This window comes from Muntiacus reevesi, chromosome 3, assembly GCF_963930625.1.
Source record: "Muntiacus reevesi chromosome 3, mMunRee1.1, whole genome shotgun sequence".
NCBI lineage: Eukaryota > Metazoa > Chordata > Mammalia > Artiodactyla > Cervidae > Muntiacus > Muntiacus reevesi.
In genome coordinates this window covers 183,871,687-183,893,675 of record NC_089251.1, presented here as the reverse complement: position 1 = coordinate 183,893,675, position 21,989 = coordinate 183,871,687, and the positions used below count along the sequence as shown (strand labels likewise).

At 45.0% G+C, this 21,989-nt stretch overlaps 2 protein-coding genes across 2 annotated transcripts in view; both read left to right on the top strand.

Moving 5' to 3' along the window:
• PEX7 (peroxisomal biogenesis factor 7) overlaps window positions 1–7,250 on the top strand; it is a 76,340-nt gene extending 69,090 nt beyond the window's left edge. The window contains exon 10 of the mRNA XM_065931282.1: window positions 5,942–7,250. Coding sequence (XP_065787354.1) covers window positions 5,942–6,010 — 69 coding nt within the window. The 3' untranslated portion in view covers window positions 6,011–7,250. The remainder of the gene's footprint in view (window positions 1–5,941) is intronic.
• A 6,273-nt stretch (window positions 7,251–13,523) lies between these two features.
• SLC35D3 (solute carrier family 35 member D3) lies at window positions 13,524–15,786 on the top strand. The gene is made up of 2 exons (XM_065927972.1): window positions 13,524–13,965; window positions 14,957–15,786. The coding sequence occupies exons 1-2, from the start codon at window positions 13,524–13,526 to the stop codon at window positions 15,784–15,786; spliced, it is 1,272 nt and encodes a 423-aa protein (XP_065784044.1).
• The last annotated feature ends 6,203 nt before the right edge of the window (window positions 15,787–21,989 follow it).

The following is a 21,989-nucleotide window of genomic DNA, read 5'->3' as shown; positions in this document are numbered from 1 at the left end:
GAGAATGAATTTATAATAGGTGCAGAACTAGTCAGTATCCATGGACAGTAACACTTAATGATTAGAATCATCTCTCAGGAGACAGGACAAGGCATCGATTGTGTCTCTATAGGACAGCCTTCATTTGCAATTTTAATGGCTGAGAATCATTTGATTACTATCAGTTTTCTATAACTTTAGAGTTGTAAAATAATCCAGTCAGAGCCAGTGGAAGGCATAAGACCCCTATAGATGCCAGTGATCCTGTGAGGCTCTAGAACAATGCCAACATGCCACTGAAAGAACAACTAGCAGTCTATCTGCTCATTACAATCTTTCACAGTTTTTCCTGACTGCAAGGTAATGGGCAAAGAAATGAGTCCTCATATAGGAGCCTGAAACGGAGAAAGAGGATCTTCGGTAGATGAGAAAGGAGATATCCTGTTATTGTCTTCTCATTCTCTGTCGTGAGTCTGGCCTTGAAGGAGTCTTCATGTCCAGGAGTGAATTCCTAGAGAAGGGAGGGAAAGATGGCTTTGCCATGGAGAAGCGGGATGGGGGCTGGGAAAGATTCCTTGCTGCAATGGGTGGATCTCATCCAGTAAAACAAGAGTATTTATTACCCATGTCATCTGATTTACTTACTTATTTTTTGGTCTTTCTGTTAACCCTAATTTTTAGCCAAGTCTTTTAGGCTGGCTTCAGATAGGTAGCATGGGACATTAAGAAAAAGCCCTGTTTACCCTAATTTATAGAACTAAGTGGGAAGCAGTCCCTTCAAGGCCATTGCGGTTGTGATGGTAATTAATGAGCACCCCACTGCGGACCCCCAGTGACCTCATGGTCACTTTTCTTTATCAGGAAGTCTCGGCTCTACATTGCCTGTCTTAAAGAATCTGGAGCCTTATTGTTAGTTTAGTAAAGTGCTTTTCTTTCTTATCTTATTATTATTATTATTTACTTGTTAGCTTTTTAAAACTCACAGCATTCAATGTTGTTTATTTAGTCGCTCAGTTGTATCTCTTTTGTAACCCGTGGACTGTAGGCCAGATTTCTTTGTCCCATGGATTTTCTAGGGAAGAATACTGGAATGGGTTGCCATTTCCCTCTGCAGGGGATCCTCCAGACCCAGGGATTGAACTTGTGTCTCCTGCATTAGCAAGGAGGAGGATTCTTTACCTCTGAGCTACCGGAGAAGCCCAACACTGGATGGGGTTTAATTAAATAGTTAATTAATTAGTTAATGTGTAAAGAGTGTTTGCATTAATTTGAATCAGTCTATTCATGTGTGCTCAGTCATGTCCACCTCTTTGCAACTCCATAGATTTTTGTCCACCAGGCCCCTCTGTCCATGGGATTTTCTAGGCAAGCATACTGGAATGTGTTGCCATTTCCTTCTGCAGAGGATCTTCTCGACCCAGGGCTCAAACACATGTCTCTTGCATCTCCTGCACTAAGAAGTGGATTCTTTACCACTCACGCCACCTGGGAAGCCCATAATCTAGTCATGATTCTGTATCCTTGCAATTTTAGGTCTTTCTCATATTATCAATTAATTTAGTGTAGAGTTATGAACAGTTGCTGATTCAGTGGCCTTGACATTTGTTAGTTTTATTTATATATACATATATATATATGTGAAAATATAAGTTCTCAGTAGGTAAGAAGCTGGATTGAAGAGTGCTGAATAAGGATTCAGAAACATAAGTTACAGATACGTTATATTAGAAGCTAAAGTCTCATTTCTCTGATTCTCTTTTCTGTAATAGTTGACACAACATACAGAAAGGCCCAGCACTTAAAAAACTATATACATAAATGAGACAAATAAATTTGTATAATAATCTTTGTGTTTTGGGGTATAAAAATTTACAGTTGCAGGATTAGGCAGATAATGAGTGTTGATCAGCCTTTTGTGATGCCACGATTTTCAATGGACCGACTCAGCAGTGTTAGGTTCTGGTTCCACCTCTGCTGCTGTAGTGTGAATATGAGAAAAAGTTAAGCTCTGCAATCTTAATCTATAAAACTCATTCTTTGAATTAATCTTTTTTGAATCATTGTGAAGTTATAGCACAACATGGTCCATGCCCTCAAAGAACTGGAAACACTTGTTAATAAAGAAGCACAGCTGATACATTGTAGGTGCAGTGAATGACTTCACAGAGGAGGTGATGCTTAAATGGATTCTTCTGCAGAGATGTGTCATCTCCAGGCAAAGCAAGATAAGGGCCAGAGAGGAAGGGAAGGAGAAAGGTTATTCAGGGGAGGGGATCAGTAAGAGGACGTGCACACAGAGGCATGGACAAGATGCCAGGACTTGAATGTGTGAGCCTGGTGCATGGAGAAACAGAAGTAGGTAGCAACCAAATCTTGAAGAGTCTGGTTTTTAATGCTTAAATTTTAAAAGTTTGACTAAGAGGTCTCTCATGCTTTCTCTAGCTTGGATTCTGAGCTGAGATACTGTTAGTGAATGATAAGGAGTTTATCTGTTCTGATTGGGCTTACTTTGTGACTCAGCTGGTAAAGAATCCGCCTGCAATGCAGGAGACCTATGTTCAATGCCTGGGTTGGGAAGATTCCCTGGAGAAGGGAAAGGCTACCCACTCCAGCATTCTGGCCTGGAGAATTCTGTGGACTGTATAGTGCGTTAGTATTGCAAAGAGTCAGATGTGACTGAGCAACTTTCACTTTACTCTCTGTTCTGATTAATCTCTGCAGTTCCTGAATTCTATAGTGACAGCCAGGTAATTTGATTGACCGAGACTTGGAGTTCCCTTGTGTAACTTTCAGCCTTTGCAACCATTAAAGGACGGGAAATACAGTGCAAATAACTTTGGTCAGATTCATCTCTTGCTGCTTCATCCTTGATGTTACTGTCTACATTTTTTCATTTCCTTCTCTTACTTACTCTGGAAAATTTCAAATGTATAGAAAGTAAACAATAGGATAATACAATTCCATTATCCAGATTTGACAGTTACCAACATTGTTGTTTTGTTTATTCTTCTACTCATGTCCTCATTCAATTTTTATTACCATCATTATTATTCTTACTGTTTCTAGGTGTCATTTTCATACAATGAAATGTACAAATCTTATATATAGGTTTTTGACAAACAGATACACTTGTGTAATCTACATCTCATTGCAATCCAAAACAATTGCGTCTTCCTTTCAGATTTCCTTGTTCTCCTTTCCAGACTCTCCCTAGCCCCATCCCTCCCTCCAGTTGAAAAGACAAAACAACCATTTCCTTAATTTTTATTTTGCTTGAGATTAGTTTTGCCTGTTTTAGAACTTACATGATGGCATCTCCTGTGTGCACTCTTGTTTCTGTCTTCTTTCACCCACTTACTGTCTGTGAGATTCATCCATGTTGCTCCCCCCTCCATCAGTAGTTGCCTCCGTTGTGTTGCTTAGCAGCATTCTATTTGAATTTACTGCAGTTTGTCAGCCGTTCTTCTGTATGTCTTATGGTCATTTCCAGTTGTGTGCTATTGTGAATGAGGTTGCTAAGGACATGCTTGTATACACTGTTTTGTAAACATGTTTTCAGTTCTGTTGGAAGCCCCTCTAGGAGTGAAATCACTCGGTGTGTGTTTAACTTTATAAGAAACAACCAGTTTTCCACAGTGGTTATACCAGCACAGGCTTCCCAGGTGGCGCTAGTGGTAAAGAACAACCATTGTGGCAATGCAGGAGACATAAGAGACACAGGTTCCATCCCTGGGTTGGGAAGATCCCCTGGAGGAGGGCATGGCAACCTTCTCCAGTATTCTTGCCTGGAGAATCCCATGGGCAGAGGAGCCTGGCGGGCTACAGTCCATGGGGTTGCAAAGAGTTGGACACGACAGAAGCAGCTTAACACACATAACACACACGAGAGTTACAGCTCCTCTGCATCCCTTCTAACACTTGATGTTGTCTATCTTTACTTTTGGGGCTTCCCTGGTAGCTCAGCTGGTAAAGAATCTGCCTGCAGTGCAGGATACCCCACTTTGATTCCTGGATCGGGAAGATCCCCTGGAGAAGGGCTAGACTACCCACTCCAGTATTGTTGGGCTTCCATGGTGGCTCAGATGGTAAAGAATCCATCTGCAGTGTGGGAGACCTGGGTTTGATCCCTGGGTTGGAAAGATCCCCTGGAGGAGGGCATGGCAACCCACTCCAGTATTCTTGCCTGGAGAATCTGAATAGACAGAGGAGCCTGGCGGGCTACAGTCCATGCATGGGGTCACAGAGAATCGGACACGACTGAATGACCAAGCACAGCACAGCACATCTTTAACTTTAGCCATTCTTGTGCGCATGTAATGGTATCTCACTGTGGTTTTTATTTGCATTTCCGTGATGCCTAACGATATTGAATGTGCTTACTGATCATTTATATATTCTTATCTGTTAACAAAGTCTTTTGTCCATTTTTTAATTGGGTTGTCTTTATTACTGAGTTATAGTAACTATTTGTATATTCTGGATACAGGTTCTTTGCCAGATGTCTGTTTTGTGAATATTGTCTCCCACTTGCTTATTCAGTTTCTTAGGAGTGTCTTTGGATGATCAAAAGTTTTATTTGATTGAGTCTATTATCTAATCTTTATGGTTATTACTTCCTGTTTAAGAAATATTTGCTTGCCCTCAGATTGAGACTACATGTCTCCTGTGTTTTCTTCTAAAAGCTTTATACCATTAGCTTTTATATTTCAGTCCGTGATCCATCCATCTTAAATGAACTTTTGTTTTATGGTGTGAAGTTGGGGTTTAATTCTTATTTTTTCCATATGGCCATCCAGTTTTAGCATCATTTGTTGAAAAGACTTCTCTTTCCCTACTGGATTGTTTTGGAACATCTGTTAAAAAGCAGCTGTCCAAGTGTTGGGTCTGTTCCAGACTTGTGTTCTGTTCCTTTGATCTGCTTGTATATCCTTCTTACAGTATTGCACTGTCTTGATTGCTTTTGTTTTATGATTAGTCTCACCTCCAGTAGTGTAAACAGTACAACTCTGTTCTTTGTCAAAATTGTTGTGGCTATTCTAGATCCTCTGTCTTTCTACATAAACTAAAAGTCATCTTCTACATTTTTTATTAAAAAGCTTGCTGAGATTATGAATTTTTTATAGATCATTTAGGGGGAAAATTAACTTTTTAATAAATATTGAACCCATGAACATGGTGTCTTTTCCATTTATTTGGGCCATCTTTAATTTCTCTCAGCTGTGTTTTAGGGTAGATGTTTTGCATACCTTTTGTTAAATGTGTTTCTAAGTATTTTGTTATTTGATGCTATTCTAAATGAATTTTTTACTTGCAGTTTAAAAATTTTCTCTTGGTATACAGAAATATGATTGATTTGATACCCTGAGATATTGCTATACCTACCAATTTTTTAACACGCATTTCCTGAGCACCCTGAACTATCTTCCCTTCATGTTTTTATATGACTTTTTAGACTTGAATGTCTATGTCTACCCCATATCTGCCCCTGAAGAGGGCCAGGGTGAATGCAATGGCATTTGTGAAATCTTCTGACACTTTCCCAGCTAGATTCAAAGAATTGCTTCCCTGAGAGTCTATTAGAGCACTTTCCACTTTTGGTTTTGAATGAGCCATTCTTTGAAGGCAGGCACTATGCTTTACCTTCTTTTTTATCCCCATAATAGCTGGTATGGTATCTTGGTTCACAGTTTAGGAATGTACCTTTTCAACATTGATCTCAGGAATTATGTTAGCTCTGGTGGGAAACCCTTACAGGCAACTTCAGTCAGTTGGAAACAAGCCCCAAAGTGTATCTTAAAAAGGGGAAATAGACTTTTTTCCAGAAACGCGTTCCTGTGTTCCTCCTATTTAAAGATCTGTTCTGTGGTGGATGATCTACTTACACTCCAAGTGACTTAGGCTTTTTTCTCCCAATTTTGAATGTTTGTGGATTGATTCTTCTCATTTCCTTTTTGTTTTCCAGGTGGCTGACTGTGCTTGGGATGAAACAATAAAGATATATGATCCTGTTTGTCTTACCATGCTGGCTTGAGACAAACTTCTCCATTCAGAAACCAAGGAGACTGACTGAAGAACTGCTTAGCAGGAAATTATTGATAATATAGATTTTATGTTTTTATATGCTATTCATATTTCAAATTTTACAAATTCATTTTGGAATCAATTTTGAGGCAGCTGATAAAGACCTTGGCTCACTATTTAAAGCCTGGTACATAAGCCATATTTCTTAAAAATCTTAAGAATAATTGAAGTTATGGTGTATGGTATATCTTGTAGTATCTATTAAAATATAACCTATTATAAAATGGATTAAAATATGGGAGCTCTGTAGATTATATTGATAGTGATATATTTCACTTTTAATTTGTCATTTTTGATTTAAAATACAATGACTGCTATTGATAAAAATCACAATAAATGGCATCTCTTGATCATTTATGATTTTATGACACCCCCACCAAGGTTACTTTTTCTAATACAGTGTATCTATATATCACACCATATAATATAGATACATCTATGGTTATAGTAACAGGGCTCTAAAGAACTGTAGATTTATTCAACGATTATTTATTGAGCATCTACTACGTGCTTGACACACAGAATGAATGAGAGTCTCTGAAGGACTGGTGTCCATCATACAGAAGAACATAGGAGCTTTCCTGGTGGCTCAGTGGTAAAGAATCCGCCTGCCAATGCTGGAGACTCGGGTTCAGTCCTGGGTCCAGGAAGACCCCACATGCCGCAGAGCAACTAAGTCCGTGTGCCACAACTTTTGAGCCTGTGCTCTAGATCCCGGGAGCTACAGCTCCTGATCCCACATGCCTGGAGTCTGTGCTCTGCAACAAGAGAAGCCTCCACAGTTAAAAAACCTGGACACAACTAGAGAGTATCCGCCTCACTGCAGTTTCAGACCAAAGCCTGCACAGCAACAAGGACCCAGCAAGCCAAAAATAAGTGAATAAAATTATTTTTAAAAAAAGGATGCTGAGAGTTAAGAACTTACATGTATTTTACTTTTATTCAAATAGTTTTAGATATTATACCCATGACCTTTTTTTCTCTTTTCCTATTTCTCTATAATCAAATTTTTGAAAAACTGGTCACTGGGCAAAAAGTCTTAGGTCCTACCAAGGTTTCAGGAAATTACCTTAAAACTAAGTAATGAAATACTTAGTTAATTCATAACTAATAATGAAATATCCTAATTAATGCCATAAACCGTCTTCACTACCTCCTTAAGTCGTGAAAAACCTTAAGGTGTGATGATCCATAAAAAATTAGGTTAAAAAAGAAAAAGTAGTAGAATAGACAACTTTGTTCAGAGGGAGGGGATATATGTACGCCTGTGACTGACTCCAGTGGCTCAGCTGGTAAAGAATCCGCCTGCAGTGTGAGAGACCTGGGTTCCATCCCTGGGTTGGGAAGATCCCCTGGAGAAGGGAAAGGCTACCCACTCCAGTATTCTGGCCTGGAGAATCCCACGGACTGTATAGTCCGTGGGATCACAAAGAGTTGGACATGACTGAGCAACTTTCACTTTCACATGGCTGATTCATGTTGAGGTTTGACGGAAAACAGCAAAATTCTGTAAAGCAATTGTCCTTCAATTAAAAAATAAATAAACTTAAAAAAATGTTACAAATGGCAAGAACTCTCATTAAATTTTTAACAAGTTTTTGAGAATTTGTAAAGAGCAAAATACACTTGTAGTTATCAGAACAAAAATAAAATATATGTATATTGTCTAATTTACATATTTCCTGGTTTCTGCAGAAAAACAAGACACCTTACAAGATACAAAGATTAAAAAAAAGGAAACATACAGTGGAGCAAAGCGTGGACTTGAAAATATATGTTTTCTGAGAAGACGTTTTAGAAAGTTGCTACTGGAAGCATAAATGGAAAGTCTGGTCAAGTACAGGATGCAGTGGCCAGGGCCTGAGGCAAGGACCTCATTCTGGCTTGGCCCTGGCACCGCGCCCAGCACCCAGAAAGTGTTCAGTGAATACCTGTCGAATGAATGAATGGTCTCATGGAAAGTATTCACTGTTTTTGGTTCTTAGACCCATCAGTGCTAACTGTTTTTGAGAGGCCCCCAGAGAGAGGACACTGCTTCACAGGACTGTCTTGTAAGGTGCAAGGTGCTCAAGCACATGCTTAGAGCCGGCACGATGATGAGGTCCGTTCATAAGCTGCTTTCTGTTGCTTCCCTCCGTAAGACAGACAAACTGTTGCACCAAGTGTATGCAGCTCAATAAAAGCAGGTTCACAGTTGGTATTCTCTGTATGGGCAGAATTTATAATAGACCTTCTAAAATACCTAACCCAGATCATGTTTACAATGAAAGGAAATGACTTATTTTCCTTTTAGAATGCAAGAGATTTTATTAAAATAATTTACCATGTATCATTTGAAACAGACACTGGTCATTTAAAAACTAATATCCCTCTCGGTTTTTCCCCCCTCTGTTTTGGGGATGTTAGAGCTGTTTAGAACACTACTTCATAACACTTACCTCAGGTGCTTGGGGTCTGTTAATCTGAAGGAGGGTGGAGGAACATTTATTCAGTGAGTGCCTTGAGCTAGGATTGTCAAGCTAGAGGGAAAGGAGCTGAATTCTATCCTGAAAGAGAATGCACAAGATTTTTGAATTCTTAGTAATTCACAAGCCAAACTGCCTCTGGACTCTGTGAGGACAGCCAGTCCGTCCCTCTAGGTTGGGAAAATCAGAATTTGTCTCCTGGCGGCTGAGTTCTCGAGTTTCATCCCCGTCTGCCTCTCCCAAGTTCCTCCTGTGCCTGCAGCGATAACAGCCCTGAGGAGCGACTGCAGGAAAGGGGAGCTCGGGTCACTGGGCATCGTCTGTGACCTGGGCATCACACGAGATGCTTTCTGTATCTTATTCCCTTTAATTTTTATGACATCCCTGCAAGGAAGCCCTCCCATTTTCCAGACACGGAAACGAAGGCGCTCAGGATCCATAATTACCAGGAAGTATGGAGCTGGAATTTGAAATCAGCTGTGACTGGATCTGGTCCTGCCACATGGCCTTTTTCTTCGGAATAACAGAAATTAGCCCACTAAAGTTGTGGGGCTCTCTGGTAACTAGATCCTCATCACTGCTTAAGAGAATTGCTTCCAAGTCTAAACTGACAAGATTGTGCTTCCAAGTCTAAAGAGCTAAGAAACACTGTGGTCCTGGGGTGGCCCTCCTAAAGCATCTCTTATCTGGGAAGACCCAGGCTGAGGGTCAGCTGTCCCTTCTGCTTTTGGCAGTGAGCACTCTCTCTGTATCTTAGCTATAATTTGGCTCTTCCAGAAATGAACTCATTACTTTCTTATTTAATAGGCCTCTTTTTTGAAAGAGCTAATCTACTTATATGTTCTTGACTTCCATACTGACTACTCCTGAATCTCCTGCCTTCCCACCTGGGTCTCCCAATTTAACCAAATTCATCTTGTTCACTACATGGGCTCCTCCTGCACGTGCGTTTTTCATTTGTTGTCAGTTCAGTCCACCCAGGAGCTCACGCTAAACTCCTAATGCCATCCTTGCTCCTTTCCTTAGTCCCACCTCTCCACTCCAAGACACATCAATTAAGTCACTAAGTCCTATCCCTTTTACCCACTAAATACTTCTCCGTTCTGTCTCTTCCTCTCAATCCAAACACCACTGCCCTAGTTCAAGCCCTCATTAGCTTTTTCTCTGGACAATTGCTGCAGTTTCCTAAATGATGTGTCTGTTTTGAGTTCTGGGCCCTCAGAGTCATCCTTCTCAACACAGCTGCCGGAGGCTGATCTAAAATGCAATGTGATTACATCAATTTCAGTGTAGAACCTTTCTCTGCTTATAGGGTTGCCTACAGGACAAAGTTCAAGCTCACTAACCAGGCAGCCAGGGCCCTCTGGGGCTAGCCCTCGCCTCTCTCTGCGGCGTTGCTTCCCTCAACACTGTCAGAGATTTGTGCCCCAGGAACACCAGCGTGCTCACAAACTCCCCGTGTAAATAGTGCCTCCAAAGTCACCCAGGTGATTGTTAGCCGGCTTCGGATACTGACCGTGTAGAACCCTCCACTGGCTGAGTGTCCCTGAAACGTGGCATCTGGCTTTCCCTGAGACTGACTGATATAAGAGAAAGAAAATTCAACGTGGAAGCCTCGGTCTTTTTCATACTCATCTCCGGAGTGATGCCATCACTTCTGCTTCATCCCTCAGGCCACCTATGGTAGAACGTGGGAGGGGGCTCACAGGCTGTAAAGATGAGGAAGCCAGCAATCTTTGGTGACTCTCTTAGAGGCTGGTTGCCACAATGTGCTTTTTATAGACAGGTGTGTATGATAGCGTAAGTTTATTTTTTTTGAAGGAGGGCTTATGTATGCATCCATATGTGCACAAGAAAACCTGAAATGTTCATGTCAAACTCTTAATAGTAGCCAGCTCTCTCTAGTGGGCCTGGGGGTGGGAAATATTGAAGACAGCATGTTTGCTTATTTCTAAATTTTAGCTTCCTCTTACGTAGTACAATGAGCATGCCTTATTTTTGCAATTAAAATAATGAAATAAGACCTTATTTCCTTCTCCAGGAAGCCTTCTCTGATGCACTTCTCAGGCTGATGTTGCTGCCCTCCTTGGCACTCCCCTGGTTCTGGCACAAGCCCCCACTGTTGTATAAGTGTCATTGTGTTACCTTATCTCCTGCGAATCCCTTAAGGACTAAGATGGGCGTTTATTTTTGAATCCTCTGTGGCTAAGAGATGGCCTGGTACAAAACACTAGCTGGATATATTCACTGAATAAATGAACTAAAGGATTTATTTAATGCTGTAAAAATTTATTGTCTGGCTTCAAAGAAAATGGAGGTTGAGCCTAGACCTTGGATACCAGTAAGTCAACTAAGTTTTTTGACCTTCAGATTGACATTCATGTTCAATTAACCTTGCTAAGAATGGTATTCTTATTCCCACCCACCACCCATTTTTCTTCAGGAGATTTCCCATTTTTTCTTTTAGGAGCTTATCTAGTAACTGGTGAGGAAGATGGTATTAACTTTTTTAAAAAAATGAAAGCCCTAATGGAAAAGAATTATCTGCAGTAAAGTGGAGAAAATGTACTGTTCTATGCCAAAGCAGGTTTCAAATTAAGCTAAATATTCTTGCCTAAATGAGAAGAGTAAGATAGCTGAATCAGCCTCAAATCTTTTACTTAATGTTAGCATCACAAATGGAAGCAATTATAATTGCTGGCAGAAATGAATCGTTCCAAAACTAGGTCTGTGCAGACAATTCTTTATATTCACTTAATATGGCTTAAAACCACCATTCTTTGATTGGAACAGCCCCCAGAAGTAGAACTGTGGTATTTGCTGATGCTGTCTTTAAAAAAAATTAATTTTCAAAGTTTTTATGAGTGTACTTTGAATATAGGCTTATACCACACACATAAATGTCAACTGTTGCTTCAAACCTCATTTTCTAAAGAAATAACATCAACAGTTGAAGAACAGAATCCCTGAAATAGCCAATGGTGTGTAACCACAGATTATAGGTACACAAACACACACAAAAAACCCCCAAAACCCACGAATTGCCCAGGGAACCGGAAGCACTGCCTATAAGTATAATACTATCCAGTGTTGTTCCTGGAAAATTGACACAGGGGCCATTCTGAAGACATTTTCTTGAATACTCACCTGTGGGGGGGCAGGGAGGTGGCCCTGCTAGGCCCTGGGCATCCCAGCGAGAGACAGGTCTCCCACCCACGTGAGCTCCCAGCACACACAGAGCCGGCTAGGATGAAAGATCGCTCTGACGGTACCTATCCCCGACGGAAACGGTTCTTTTCCTTCTGGCACCGATAATAATCGCGACTTCAACATCTGGACTGGAAATGATGCGGTGGAAGTGTGGAGGACAAAAAAGAATTGCTGGGGGAATGTGTCGTGTGTCACTGTCGTGGTTAGAAGACTGGGATCCTGGTGGGTAACAGAAGTGAAGGAAAGGAGAGGGAGGGCGCCGCGATCTCGAGCGCTCTTCCTCGCTCGCAAGCCCTGGTCAAGCCTGCCATGTTTAAGTAGCGCGAAAACCGAACTCTGCTCACTCTTAGCGGTGACCTCGGCTGGGCGAACCCCTCTGATGCTGAGTTTACAGGTCCGGACGTTACTTTACAGAAAACGAAATTCAGATCAATGCAACACACAAGTGTTGCACCTGCAGAAATTAAGAATTTCATTATTTTTACTCTGAGCCAAATAAGAAGTAAACAGCCCACCAGTCCCGTGGGAGGCGGACGTCTTCTGGGCCGGGGAGCCAGGAGGTAGGGGTTGTCCTGCTTCCCAAAGCGGCCGGCTGTCGGTTGCGCGGATCCAGAGAAAGCTGTATCAAGTCTCATCCCGGGTTCCCGCCCTCGGGACTGTGCCCTCCCCTGCCTCCACGCCCGCACCCCCCAGAGCCTCCAGTCGCTCCCGGCTCACCCCTGGGAACCGGCGATCCTCCGGAACCATTAGACACTCCTGGGACTCAGATTCTGCTTTTTGGCTTATTTCACATCCTTGCCTCGCTTGCAATAGATGTCCATGCCCCCCGCCCCCAGGCTTTGCAGCCCCGCGAGGCCACGGCGCCCCCCCCCCGGAACATCCCTGCCCTCCTATCCGCGAGCGTAACCCCGGGTCCCTCCGTGGAAGGCGCGTCGCTTGAGACTGGAAGGGACCGGCTCGCGCCCTAAGTGAAGCACGCCCCGGTGGCGTCCTTGGGGGACTCTGGGTTCCTTCAACGTTGGGGCGTTGGCACCCGAGCATCCGGGAGCCCGGCAACCCGCGGGCACCAAAGTTTCTCCCTTCCCTGGCAGGCAGCTGAACAGGGTCCCGCGGCTGCGCCGGGAGAAACCGTGGGTGGAAAAGCCGGTGCATCTCGCGGGGAAGGGGGCTGCGAGCGCTGTCACTTGTTGCGGCTAATAAACGCGGCGCGGCCCCGGAACGCTGTTGTTTCTAAAATCTTTAGCTGTGCCCGCGATCCTCCAGCCCGGATCCGGGAAGGAGGGACGAGCGCGAGCGGCTGGCAATGCAGAAGCGGGGCCCGCGCCCCGACAGCCGGCCGGGGCGGGTGCTGGGGCGCCCGAGGGGAGCAAGTCCGGTCCCCCTCGCGGCAGCTGCCAGGGTTTCCAGCCGCAGAGCGTCCTCCCTGCCGGTGAAACCGCGCGGGACACAACCCATCGCCGCTCGTCACCTACTTACAAGTCTCTGTCGCTAGGATTCCCGCCACTCCTCTCAGACCAGCCCCCCCACCTCTGCCACTTTTCGGAGTCCCCCGCCCCCGTCCCTGCCTCCCCGGAGCTGCGGGGCAGTCGGACGCGGAACCGCCGAGCCGCGAGGACGCCTGCCTGGAGCTGCCTTCTCTCCGCAGCCGAGCCGGCGCCCCCTGCCCTTGGCCGCGGTGTTGGGCGGGCGCCCCTGCCGCCCTCGCTCCGCTCATCCCGGCCTTCTTCCGCGCTCTCCTCCCGCCGGTCCCGGAGCTTAGCCACCGCCGGGCGCGGCGGGGCAGGCGCGATGCGGCAGCTGTGCCGCCGGGGCCGCGTGCTGGGCATCGCGGTGGCCATCGCGCACGGGGTCTTCTCCGGCTCCCTCAACATCCTGCTTAAGTTCCTCATCAGCCGCTACCACTTCTCCTTCTTGACCCTGGTGCAGTGCCTGACCAGCTCCACCGCGGCGCTGAGCCTGGAGCTGCTGCGGCGCCTGGGGTTCATCGCGGTGCCCCCCTTCGGCCTGAACCTGGCTCGCTCCTTCGCGGGGGTCGCCGTGCTGTCGACGCTGCAGTCCAGCCTCACGCTGTGGTCCCTGCGCGGCCTCAGCCTACCCATGTACGTGGTCTTCAAGCGCTGCCTGCCCCTGGTCACCATGCTCATCGGCGTCCTGGTGCTCAAGAACGGAGCGCCCTCGCCGGGAGTGCTCGCGGCCGTGCTCATCACCACCTGCGGCGCGGCTCTGGCAGGTGAGCTGGACCCGCGCGGACCCCCGGCCCACCCCGCCCCACCAGCCAGAGACCTCGGGGATCACTCAGCGCAAAGCTCTCCCTTCCAGATGGGGAGACTGAGGCAGAGAGCTTGGAACGCAGTGGCTCCGCTAGCAGATGGGACCCCTGAGACCCAGCCGAGTCTTCCTCTGCGCTCCGGCCTCCTCCTTCAGAGCCCCCACTCCCACTACTACTCCGGGTTTCCGACCCCCGCCCTTCTCTCGCTCCGTCACGCCCTTCCCTCCTCGCCCTCCCCCTTCCGTCTTCCCCCTTTATTTCTTCCTTCCTCCGGGAGGGGGTGGGCGAGCCGCCCTGGAGCTAGAGCCCCCAGACCGAGACGGAAGGAGGGGGCCGAGAACTTCCCTGGGTCACGCGGGGCTGGAGTGGGGAGGAACGCTGCGAGCCAAGCTTGAGCCCCGAGGCTAGCTTGGGATCTCCGGCGCCGCGCAGGGGGCTGCGGACGCTAGGCAGAGGTGGGCGGATTGAGACTCCGGCAGGTTGGGCGCGGAGGACTGAGCGAGATGGGCGCCTGCGGAGCGGGAAACCTTCTTTCGAGGGCCGCCCCATGCCCAGCCTGCCCGAGGAGAAGCCACGAGCCGGGGTCCCCCTCTCTCTTCGGTGCCCCACGGAGGCGGCAGTCGTACCACGTGCCCAGGCGACACCCGCGCCCGCTCGGGGAAGCCACAGCGCCTACCCCGAGGGCATCGGTGCTGTCCTGAGCCTCCGTCTTGGAGAGAGGCAGACGGGACGCCCCCGGGGATAAGGAAGGGAGGGCGCGCCTCTCCTGCCTCGAACTGGGCAATTGACTGTACTTGGCTTTTCCTTCCGATACGCGTGGGGAGAGCTAGGGCGCACACCCTGCTTTCCAACCTACGCCGTTGCCCCCAGTGGATACCAACTCCCGCCAACCCAGTGTCTTCTCTGTTTCCTTCCTGCCCGCGTTCCTCCGACCTCTCTCGATGCGCTCCAGGAGCCGGTGACCTGACCGGCGACCCCATCGGGTACGTCACGGGCGTGCTGGCGGTGCTGGTGCACGCCGCCTACTTGGTGCTCATCCAGAAGGCGAGCGCAGACACGGAGCACGGGCCGCTCACCGCGCAGTACGTCATCGCCGTGTCCGCCACCCCGCTGCTGGTCGTCTTATCCTTCGCCAGCACCGACTCGATCCACGCCTGGACCTTCCCCGGCTGGAAGGACCCGGCCATGGTGACCATCTTCGTGGCGTGCATCCTGATCGGCTGTGCCATGAACTTCACCACGCTGCACTGCACCTACATCAACTCGGCGGTGACCACCAGCTTCGTGGGGGTGGTGAAGAGCATCGCTACCATCACGGTGGGTATGGTGGCCTTCAGCGATGTGGAGCCCACCTCTCTATTCATTGCCGGCGTCGTGGTGAACACCCTGGGCTCCATCATTTACTGTGTGGCCAAATTCTTGGAAACTAGAAAGCAGAGCAACTACGAGGACCTGGAGACGCAGCCGGGGGGAGAGGAGGCGCAGCCGAGTGGAGATCAGCTGCCGTTCGTCATGGAGGAGCTGCCCCCAGAGGGTGGAAGTGGCGGGTCAGGAGGTGGGAAGGCAGCAGGTGGCTCCACTCAGCGGGGTGGGCAACAGGCTAGGGGCAGCCCCAGAGGGGTCTCGCTGTTGGCTAGGAGCTCGCAGATCTCAGACAGCCCTGAAGAAGTGGGCAGGAGTTCATTAAAGGATGCTTACCTCGAAGTGTGGAGGTTAGTTAGGGGAGCCAAGTATATAAAGAAGGATTATTTGATAGAAAATGAGGAGTTACCCAGTCCTTGAAAAGGAAACGCACGTATGTATATATGTACATACACTTATTTTATATGTGAAAGATGACATATTTTAATGAGGAGCTGCCCAGTTTCATGCTTGGAGGAGTGGGGAAGGAGAGCAAAGAAAGAAGCTGAAATGCCTGACTGCAACAAAATTAGTACCCGTGTGAATTATTCAGCTTGAGAATACCAGAGGCATCACAGAGGCAAAAGAATGGGAAGTTGACTAACAAACTAAGGCAGGGTTTCAGCTGCAGACTCCTGGCACATTTTTGGTCATTATGACCATAACCAAATATCTGCATATATGGAGAGTCCTTCAACCACCCCCTCCAAAGATGGAGCATAGAGATGATGGCAGCACTTAATTAAGTTCAAAGATAACATGCAGGGGCACCTTTTTGAGGATAGTTTGAACTATAGTTTTTATGGCCACTTTGGAAGAATATATTACTGAAATGACGTACTTAAATACACTGAATTGATGTTTACTGTTTCAAGTCACCTGAAATATGTTTACTCTAATTTTCCTCACTTTGAAAAGATATATAAGTGCTCTACTGTTCTATTGGTAGAAAATGTTAAAACTATTTTGAAACTGAATTCTTAGCTTTAATCATGAAGTTTAAAGTTGGCTTTTAGTAATTAAAAATATTTGAAAGGTTGTTTTAGTTCATTGCTTTGTAATATTTGTTATTGACTGCCATAACCTTTTTAAAAAACAGTTTTACTGTGTCCAGTTTTCTTTCAAGCAAATGCAATGGCTGATGTATAATTCAGTGTTAACTGAAACCCAAACAGAAATGAGACTGTTCAGTTAAGCTAGGCCTTTCAAGTCGCACTGCACATCCTAAACCGTGTTACAAAAAGAGCAACTGCTATATTCACTTTATGATATTTTTCTATCTTAAATTTGTCAAAATAAAGTATGAGTCTCTGCTAAAAGGTATATTGTTAGAAATTTGCCTTGGACTCATCTGTGTTCTGTTGTCGATGTGTGGCTTGTGTTTGCCCCCTATGAGTGGTGTTTAGTATCTGGGGCACAGGGCCCACCCCCCATCAGGAACTTCCTAAATTAGCATGGCAGTTTGGTGTCAAACAACAACATCAAAAACACTCCCATTTCCCAGTCAAGGAAAAGTAAAGTGAAAAATAAAGTCCTACCTCATGCTGTCTTGTGAGAGCCAGCCACAACTGACTTCAGTTAAGATGGAGTTTGAAACGTCATCAAAGTGGGAAGCCAGGGGAAGTCTTCCTGTCAACCCCCTCCCGGAGAGGTACTTGGAGGGTGAAGACAATCATTATTTGCCAGCATGTTTCTGAGACTTTATTTTTCTTTATTTTCCAAAGATCAAAACCAAGCAAAAAGCAGAGGCATCAATCTGTCTCTACAAGCTTGTAAGTGTCATTGTGATGGTTTGTGATTGGTTCTGGCTTGCTTGTTTTCATCAGCAATTGATGTTTCCATAGGTACCTCTAGAAGCCATTTAAGTGGTAGGAGCTGTCATATGGCTGCAGTTAGAAATGGTTGACTAGAGTTATAATGACTTCTTTCAAAATAAGCATTAAAGGTAATGCCAGCATGCCAGAAGGCAACATCCTGTAGCTATTCTATGAAGCTGAGAATTCATGAAAAGCAGCAAAACTGAACAAAATATATATATATATATTTTAAGTCCACTATCAGACAAATCAATAAAATGATTGTTTTTCACTGAAAAAATTCCCTTCTGGTTAAAACTGTGGGTTTGCATTTTTGACAAAAAAATTAACTCTTTTCTGTCAATAGACTTGTAGAAACATTTGTAGAGACACTCCAACCAGTCCAATGGAAGCATTTCCTCTACTTGGATGGATGAACTCCATTCATTCAGGGATGGTCCTGGGACCTGTCAGAGGCAGGAAGGTGCAAAGGTACTTTTGGTAAGACTTGAATTTCCTATTTTTCTCTTCTGGGCTTGCCTGGTGGTTCAGCAGGAAAGAGTCTGCCTGCCAGTGCAGGAGATGCGAGTTGGATTCCTGGGTTGGGAAGATCCCCTGGAGAAGGAAATGACCACACACTCCAGCACTCTTGCCTGGGAAATCCCATGACTAGAGGAGTCTGGTGGGCTACAGTCCACGGGGTCATAAAGAGTCAGATGCAACTGAGCGACTAAACAACATTTTTCCTTTCACTGGCCTTGATCCTAGAAGGGTGGGGGAGAGGTGGGGCAGACATACTGTTGTCATCTTACCTCCAGGAAAAAATACGACAGGAAAAAAATCAATCCAGAGAGGTGGACCAGGGTGGTAGAGAGAGAGCGAGAAACTGAGTCCTGAGTCCTGATTCACAGGGCTCTGGCGTTCAGACGACTTTCCTGCAAGTTAGCACTAGACCTCAGGTTATCAGATATAAACAAGGTCTTTTTAAAAATTGTTTTTATTTGCTTTAGTCATTAAGTTGAGATTTCTGCCACTTTCAACAACAAAGAATCCCAAGTGACACAAATATAAATGACTGGTTCTTAGCAACAACGTGGGGTGAAAGGACTAAAAAGAGGTTTTTTGGTTTTATTTGCTTGTTTTGTTTGTTTTTCATTTTTCACCACACAAGCTTTTACCCCTACCCCTGACCAGGGATTAGATATGCCACTCTGGTCTCTTAAAAATTACCATCTATTCTGTATCACCCATGGTCTTGAACAACCCATGGTTTTACCTATCATCCTTGTCTTCAGTTTACAATTCAGGTGAATCCTACATTCATGCTTCTCAAATGCACTGGATGTTGGTGCGATGTTTTGTACTGCACACTATTATAAATAACAATATCTGAGGTTTATTGTTATAGTCCTTGCTAGGTGCTAGGTGCAGCCCTCAGTGTTTTACATGGACTAATTCATGTAATTCTTACAATATTTCTACGGGTTGGCATCAATATTATCCCAATAATACAAAGAGTAAACTGCAGTGTGGAGGGCTAAGTAACTTCCCCTGACCTCTTAGCTGGTAGCCTGTAGATGTGTGAGCTGACTTGAACCCGGGCAGTCTGACTCCTGTGCCCGGCTGTCTCGCCATTATGCTATCCTGCCTCTTGGTGAGATGCATTCAACCTGACATCCTAAAGCTGGAGAATGTGGGAGTGCTGGTGGGTAGTTCCAGTGGGTAGTTCATTGCAACTCAGTGAGGACCACAGAGTCTGCTGTCCTCAGAAAGAGAAAGGCTACAACCTATATGTGTGTGTATATGAAGAGTGTCCTGTTTGTGAGCACCAAGGGACCCAGGGAGCAGTTGAGGTACCATGAAAACAGAATCAAGAAAGGGCTGCTATTGCTATTATAACCAAGTCCCCAAGATCTGCAGACTTTACAGTCCATCGCTTATTTAATATTCAAACAAGTCAACTTAATCCTTCACCTTAAACAACCCTGAGAAGTACAGACCTTCAGACTAGTGTTTCTGAGGATTCACTGAGCATGCCCAGTGTTGCTGACTACTTGCTGTTCCCAGATGCTGTGTTGATCCTTTTAAAAACAGACTTTATGGAAATATAATTTACATACCATAAAACTTGCTCCTTTTAAGTGCATGATAGTCATTAGCATGTTTATAGAATGGTACAACTGTTACCACTAATTCCAAAACATTTTTATTGTCCCGAAAAGAAATCCTATACCCATTAGAAGTCACTATCCATTTCCCCTGAATCTCCCCAGCCCCTGGCATCACTAACCAACTTTCAGCCTCTGTGGGTTTGCTGCTTCTGGTTAAATGCTTTCTGCTGTCCTGAAATTGCTCTTTCAAGCTGCTCTTCCTAACCTGCTCTTGTGCTCCATGTTTTTTTTTTAACACCAGGTACTGCTATTAATAATAAAAAGTTGATGTTGGGATGCAGTTGATAAGATTTACTGAAATGCTTACAACTACCTATCCTAAGGACATTTCGATGCAGGAAAAGAAAACTTAAAAGTCAGTATCGGGTCTCTGCTCTTGGGGTCTCTGAGTGGTCCTCTGTCACCTGGGCCCTGCCGGCTGCTCTGTGGGGCCCACTCCTGCTCAGAACAGTGCCTTCCCCACAGTCACACTTACCTTAGGCTTAACCCCCCAAGATGCTTATTTTCCTATTATTTTTCTGAAGAAGTACCTGGAAGAGCTCTAACACTAAAACAAAAGAGAAATCATTTAATATAATTCTTCTCTTCCAAGAATGTGGAAAAGCCATAGTTATAAAAAATATATATGTATCATCCATGGGACTTCCCTGGTAGTCCAGTGGTTAAGACTCTATTTCCACTGCAGGGGGCAGGGGTTCTATCCTTGAGAGCAGGGAAGATCCTGCATGTCATGCAGTGTGGCCAAAAAAATAAACAGGCTTAAATTTTTTTTTTTTTACACAAAACACACACACACACGCACATATAGCAGGTATAGATAGATAAAGTTATTCTGGAAAAGTTTGTAACTAGTGCAAAGTTAGCTGTCTGCCCACCTGTTGGCTCCCAGCCCCTCCCACATTCTTCCTTGCACCCAGATCTCTAAACTTGCAATCAAGCAGCAATGTGCTCAGGGAAGGTGGGTCGACCCCCTTTTGGATTAATCATCATTTTCCTAAAGCCTACATGGAGGACCCATAGCTCTTTGCCAATGATTGGTTTAGCAGAGGGCCTGTGATGCAGCTAGAGAAGAAGAATGAGTAAGTACGCTAGGAAAGGGGTTCTGGGCAAGTTCTCTATGATAAGAAGATGCTCTTCAGAAGATGCTCTCAACCCTTTATCCTGCCTTTGTATGCAGTTGGTAGGGATATGATTTCTGAAGCTACGACAGTTATTTTGCAGCCTCAAGTGGACAACCCTAAGTGTGAACAGTGATGTGTTCAGGGCAAAGAAAATGAGGGAAAGAGCCTGTTTCTTGATGCCTTCATTGTGCTGCTCATTTAGCAACACTAGAGCTGCCTACTTCAGGCATCTTGTTACAGGAGAGGATAAATTCCTATTCTGAAGTCACTTGTAGCTGGGCATTCTTTTTCTTTAAGCCAAATCTTCCCAACGGATATTAAATTTAAATTTGATAGCTAATTTTGCATCAAAAAGAAAATGCAGTTGAAAAGCAAAATGTTTTTTCATTGCAGCATCAATTTTAATCCATCCACCCATAATTTATTCCTTGATTCAACAAACACTTAATAAGTAAATATTATATACCAACTTCTGAACAGTTTATTTCCTTTTTAAAACTATTTCTTTATAGTCAATGTAAGTGGTGATTTTTTTGTATGTGAAAGATTACTTCCAAAAGGGCTAATTTGAGGATGAAAACTAGCCAAACATTCTTTGAAGGGGCAATAAAAACTCTAGGGTTTATCTTCTAAAGTTTATCTGAAAGACATATCTGGACAATGTTTCCCATGGTCACCAAGAGTTTTAAAAAAAGATCCAGAAATGTGATGAAAAAGGGGCAAAGGGTATCAACAAAAAGTGTTTTTTGCAAAGGAGATCAAATAGCTCTTGTACAATGAAAGGATCCTTGTGTGTTTAATCGCTCAGTCGTGTCTATCTTTTCGCTACCCAATGGACTGAGTAGCCGGCCAGACTCCCTGTCCATGGGATTTCCCAGGCAAGAATACTGGAGTGGGTTGCCATCTTCTCCTCCAGAGGCTCTTTCTGACCCTGGGATTGAACCGGCATCTCCTGTGTCTCCTGCACTGCAGCTGAATTCCTTACCCACTGAGCCATCAGAGAACTCCAACCTCATTTAAATAGGAAAAAGCAAATTAACCCACAGTGAAAACATGTGTGTCAGTGAGGCTGCTGGAACAGAAGTTTGTTCTTGAGCAAGCACACTACTACCATCTCTGCAGAAAAGAAAACAGATAATAAATAATGCACATTATTATGTGCTGAATGTTAATATCTCCCTCCACCCCCAATTCATATGTTGAAATCCTAACCCTCAAGGCATTGGTATTAGGAGATGGGGCCTTTGGGGTGATTAAGTCATGAGGGTGTGGCTCTTTTACCCGGGATTGGTGCCCTTCTAAGAAAAGACAGGTCAATGTGCCTCCTCTCTCTGCTCTTTGCCAGGTGAGCATAAAGAGGAGCTGGCCATGTGCAATCCAGGTATCAGGCCCTCACCAGACACTAGATCTCCCGATGCCTTCATCTCATATGCTCCCAGCCTCCAGAATTGTGAGAAATAAATGTTGATTGTTTAAGCCACCCAGTCTATAGTATC